Below are 6,064 nucleotides of genomic sequence, written 5' to 3' on the forward strand. Positions count from 1 at the left end.
AGTATATATTTTAACCAATCCAGTTTCTCATATTAAAATTTTGTAAAACAAATATTTGTAGAGTATAACTGTATAAGTTTACAAATATTTTTTAAAAATACTATTATTCGATTAAAAGAAATAAAAAATACACCATCAGTCATTAGCTTTAATTACCCCTACTTAAATAATCATTAGCACATTATATAACATTGCTATCCAACCCAAAACTGTCATGCTATTACTATCCAATTCAACTACCACTACTTAAATAGTCATACAAATAGGCGAATTTATTTTTCCAAAGTTAGGAGTAAGACTCGAAATTGAAACCTATAGTTGAGGATGGAGATAATATTTGAGTTATAACTCGTTGACAATAGGCGAATCTATTTGAACAACGGAAATTCTATTAGTACATCATATCTTCATTTAATCTATGTAATTAGCTCTACGAGTGAAACATATTCATGTTGTTTATGTATAAATTAAATACTAATTACGGTCTTTTCTAATTTCTGGAGTCCTAAATCTTTATAACATCATATGATCCAACAACGATAAACCAATAAAGTCTTACTAATTGAATGGCCTAACTAAAAAGAAAGTGGATGATGATTCTCTAATATATGCGCGCAGCTCAAATAGTTTCATGAGCAAAAAACTTAAAAAAGACCAGCATTCACCCTCCGAAAACAAATTTGATATGAAATATTTTATGCTAAACAACCAATAGACATGAAGTTATAAAAGAACACTAATGATCTATGTACACTGAAAATTATAACAAATTAACTATTATATATTTATATATATTAATTTACACATTTTCTAATTGAATAATCAATTATCAAAATAATTAAACCTACTATAATAATAATAAGATAATCAAAAATCCGCCGCTAAACCAATAATCAATTTTGTTTATAATTAATAATTCTTTTAATGAAATATGAAATATCAAATATATATCTCTATATCCAATAATTAATTAATAACTGATTTCTTATACACACTTAATATAATTGATAAAAGAATTACAACCAGTCAATAAAACTCACAAGATTATGTTAATTTAGATAAACTTTTGGTGCGAGTTTTTTAAGCTAGTCCGTACAGAAAGGGATTGTAGTTTTGACTTTTGAGTGATCAGAAGGCAAGGAGACAGATTCCTTCCTCATGGGAGCATACCAATCATCCGAAATTATGGTATGCGCATTGCATATCCTTTCAAGCTTAGAATTTTCGAGTGTTAAGCCATATGAAATATCTCGATTGTCAAAAAATACAAAGCATACCGCAAACGCATTTCGGGTTAGCAACCATGTTAAGGGAGTAGTAACCATCAATTGCTTACACAACAGCTATCGAGAACTACACAGTACACACAGCTTTATTTTCCGGGTTACCGTGCTTCTAACAACAAAAATATAATGCCCAAGGCATATATACTATCAATTGCATATAATATTACAAATGTCTTAAAGGGTATAGGTATAGATACATCAATACTACGATATCTCACAAAGGGTTCAGCTTTACAATGTACAATCAACATCCAATGGTAGTGCTGTCTGACTTAAAAACCCAAACAAGATATTTACATGGGTCCGATAAATAAACAAAAATAATAAATAACTTGGTGCATTACCAATCCACCCTGCAAATTCATATAAACCCCTTTCTCTTGGATTAAGATTGTTAAGACTCACCTAGGCTACGTTTGGAAGTATGGAGGGGGTTGAGGGGAAGGGTCCTTGATGAAGTGGAAGAGTGGAGAGGAATGGCTGGTGATTTATTGTTTGGAAGATGAAGAAGGCCTGGGAGGGACAGCTAAGTGTTCTGTATCCACCCCTCCAATTTGGAGAGGGGTCATGATCAAGGGTTCCCACATGCCCTTCCTATGCCATGCTTTGCATTCCCCATCAAACTCCCCGAAATACGGTTTTCGAACACCTGTCCCAGCCACACCTCACCCTCCCCTCTCCACCGTTGCTCCCAACCATAGTCCTAATATTGCCTAAACTTAAAACTTCTAACAGTCCCAAAGAATAAAATATTATTTTTTATTTTTTGAATATGTTAGAACAATACTATTTCAGTCATCTTGGGGAGATCCCAGATAGAACATATATAGCATAATAGCATCAAAACTTTTGATTTACATATTCAAGGAGCGATGCATCTCCCTAATAATCTAAAAGTTCCAAGAGAAACCCATAAGAAAGCACATAAAGCAATAAGAATTGGGAAGAAAAGGAATGAAAATCCTTTTCTGCCCACTCTCTTCGTAGTTGCAGTGTCTTTACCTGCAGCTGTGTTCGTCGGCTTGATATTAATCTTCACTCGGCTGAAGCTAGACATTCGATTCAAAGCCCGATTCACTAGAGCATTTTCCGCAGCTGATGCAGGAGTGGTAGGTATTGACTCAACAAAGGACCAGAGAGCCGAAGAGAATCTACTTGTAGCAACATCTTCTGCAATGCTACTTTGATTATCATAGCCTTCAGTAGTAGGAAAGCTGGCAGAGTCACATACAGCACCTAAACATGACCAGAAACTAGCAAATATTAGAGACAGCCTACTGAGCCTAGGACCTATTTTTTATTTTTACATAAGAGCCGCTTTAAACAGGCTCAAATTTAACATTTCCCTATTTAGAAATCTTAGTTTGTAAAACTCTCAATAGAGCAACAAAATTTAGACTCCTAAATGGTTTCTGCCATGCATAAGCTGGCATGTCAACCAGGAGCAGTAATCTGTGAAGAGCTCAGCACAAATGAGATGTGAAGCTTGCATCTCCATCCAAATCAAAGACATTAAAAATATTTTTTGGGAGTTGAGCAACACTGTGTCTTGCACTGATCAGTATACCTGGATTTTGTTGAGAGACAGAATCATCAAAGCCTTCAAACAGACTCAGGGTGTTTCTTTCATCATGCATCCAAAATTCATGAACATTTTGAGTAGTGTCCTCTGGATTGGGTAGCAAGTGATAATTCTGATTTTCAATGTTGCTTCCAGGGGCATTATTCATATATGAATGTGGAATGGTTTCCTCATTGATTGGTCCCAAGTCACGAAGAAACATCTCTGCATCTTGGAACAGATCAAGTTCACACAATCCATCTTCAAACTGCAGGTTCTCCACTGGTGTTTCCATATTTGGAATTGTAAGTTCACTACCATTGAGATCGTTGATTTCCAAGAAGTCATCCTCCTGAAAGTTATAGTCTTCTACTTGAATGTTGGCAGTAGAAATAACTTCTGATCCTTCCGGGGCATGAAGGTGAGATGCAACCGACTGATTGAAGTTGACATTCTGCGCATCATAGTGCTGACTGGTTGAGTGGTAAATATCATTGTACTCGGGGTCCGTCACTGCCTCAGAGAACTGATCCACCACAGTACTTTGTGTTTCTTCAGCAACAACCTATATGATTCATAAGGAATTTGATTCAGACGATCATTTATGGAAATAAAGTAGAAGTTAGGCAATCAAAACTAAATAAGTAACAAAATTTGTTATGACCACATACCTGAGGAAATTCAAGAAGGTCGTCACCAAATTGCTGGTCAAGGGCAAGCTCATTATCCAAAATTTGATTAATCATATCCGTGACTTCATCATCGGCCAAAGGAGGCAGCTGATCATTAACAGGGACAGTATTTACTACCTCCCGATCTGCTGAGTTAATATTGAAATCTACACATTCATCATCAGCCCACTCCTCTTCTTTAAATGGTGCACCATACTGTTCTCCATTTTTAGGACCAGGTCCACTTTTCTTGTATAGCTTGTAAAGTGCAAAATAGTCCTGATAACGAAAAAAAGATGATCAGTAAGCAATGTTCTTTCCATGATGAATGAGAATAGAGTATAGAAAACAATCATCCAGTAAATTTAAATAAAAAATGTTACTTCAGGAAGATACCTTAATATCCTGGCACCTATTCAGCTCTTCTTCATCCATGGTGTATTCATGCATAACCCAATCGGTCCGCTCACCATTAGGAGCTCTGCCTCTATAGAAAACCAGAGTCTTTTTCACTCCAACTGACCGAGAATTGCAGGTCACATTACGATCCTTTCCTGTTGCTTTCCAGTAACCTTGCCTTGTTGCTCGGTTGGACCTCGCACCATTAGGATACTTCCTATCTCTATGAGTGAAAAAGAACCATTGCCTATCTCCAGTCCTCAGTACAGAGATCCCTGCGAAATATTACAAACTATCAGCAATCAACCGAAAAGAAAATAAAGAAAAGTGGAAAAAAAAAAGTTCCATACAATCTTTAATATCAACTTAAAACCCTATCTGGACTAAGTTTGACAATGGTGCAAGCAGTGTACCAGCATCATACCCTATCTGTATAATTTGTTCGCATCATAAGAGTAACTGCAACCTTCGAACACCAAAACCACAAATCCCATGAACAGATAAATTATTAGCAAACGTTATTAACCGTAATTATATGGTAAGTAAAAAATCCCAGTTTGGACGGACCAAGAAAGCCATAATCTGACAGATCATCGCACGAAAGCCATATATTCAATTTATATGGAATATGCACCAAATCAGTCAAGATATCTCAACACAAGCATTCAGAATATCAACTATAATTGGTTTATTAGTATTCTAACCCAAGCAATCACACTATTCGCAACACGAGGACCCAAGTTTAAACACATACATCCTAAAGTATCAATCAACAACTTGATAAGAATCAAACAAAAGAACACAATTACACAAATAACGCAAACCCTAAGTCAACGCTATAACAGTCAGAAACACTCGAGTTCACAGAGTATAACAGTATACCTGGCAATTCCTCAGGATCCCACTTGTAAACATCGGTTTCTAGAATCACGTCGAGTTTCAGCTTCTTCCCACATATCTTCCTCTTCAGATAGTACATAACCAGCTCCTCATCCGTGGGATGAAACCGAAACCCAGGCATCGACGCCATGGCCTTACTGAAACACTCAGTTGCACCAGCTTCAGCACCCATACTCAATCCGAAAAACCCTAGACCAAACACCCAAAGGAACAAACCGAAACTTTCTGAATCGACAGGCTACGAAACCAAACACCCAGTTAATCGATGCGATTAGAGGAATCCGGAAGAAGAAATTGAATCACGGAATCGAAACCCCCAAAAATAGAGGATCAGAATTCACAACCCCCCAAAAAAGTGAAGAAAAAAAAGAATCCGAGCTTTGTGGATCAAGCGGTTGTAGAAACCGAAAACCTACGACTACATGACCCGAATCGAATCCTCGGGGTACGAGAATTCGAGGAATGAACCGTCGAATGAAAAAAAAAAAAAACCTAGAGGGAGAGAGAAGCTTAAAATGGGATCGATTGTGGAAAAAATTGCGGTGTGAAAAAGAAGAAAGGGGGTCTGGGGGGTTGGAATTGGATAGTGTTATGGTCAAAGAAGGAAGCTTGGCGTAGTACTTAGACTCCTAGCAGTAATGACTGGGAACCTTCATATGGGAGAGTGATTCAGTGCGATGAGGGAGCAGGGAGAGAGTGTGAGCTCCGTGACATGATGTGATTGCGTGGTATTCAAGTCGTTGATTAAGGGTGTGATTAGGGTGTTTGAGGTGAGCATTGGGTTTTTGTGATCTTGGGTGTATGTGATTGTGCTTTTGTGTGTGAACATTAGGTCTTATGTGGCATCTCGCACAAGCAAATCACGATTTTGATTTGGTATATTCATCATTGCATCTAGTATTTTAATAGGATAAACCAAAAAAAAAATACCTAAATTTTTTTTAAATGACAAAAATATTTTTAAAATTTGTTATTGATGAAAATGTCTCAAATTATTTAAAACGTGATAAAAAAAATATACATTTGTAAATTGAGCATTTTATGTTAATAAAAAATAATAATACGTTAAATAAAATTTTTTATGTAGCAAATAAAACTCTAACATTAACAAATGAGTCACATAACGTTTTTTATTAATGGAGTATGTCTTTAATTATAGTTGAATATTCTTGACATGTTTTAAAATTTTTAATAAAAAAATAATTTAGATATATTTTTTGTAGTTTATTTTATTTTAATATCATTAT

At 35.9% G+C, this 6,064-nt stretch overlaps 1 protein-coding gene across 1 annotated transcript; it reads right to left on the reverse strand.

Moving 5' to 3' along the window:
* Positions 1-1,396: 1,396 nt before the first annotated feature.
* On the reverse strand, positions 1,397-5,628 carry LOC112777503 (NAC domain-containing protein 17). The gene is made up of 5 exons (XM_025821889.3): positions 4,800-5,628; positions 3,915-4,192; positions 3,519-3,797; positions 2,854-3,412; positions 1,397-2,522 (listed from the first exon to the last, which is right to left on the reverse strand). Exons 1-5 carry the CDS (start codon positions 4,987-4,989, stop codon positions 2,149-2,151), a joined length of 1,680 nt encoding a protein of 559 aa, XP_025677674.1. The 5' UTR covers positions 4,990-5,628; the 3' UTR covers positions 1,397-2,148.
* Positions 5,629-6,064: the final 436 nt, after the last annotated feature.

This window comes from Arachis hypogaea, chromosome 19 (assembly GCF_003086295.3).
Source record: "Arachis hypogaea cultivar Tifrunner chromosome 19, arahy.Tifrunner.gnm2.J5K5, whole genome shotgun sequence".
In the NCBI taxonomy this organism is placed as follows: Eukaryota; Viridiplantae; Streptophyta; class Magnoliopsida; order Fabales; family Fabaceae; genus Arachis; species Arachis hypogaea.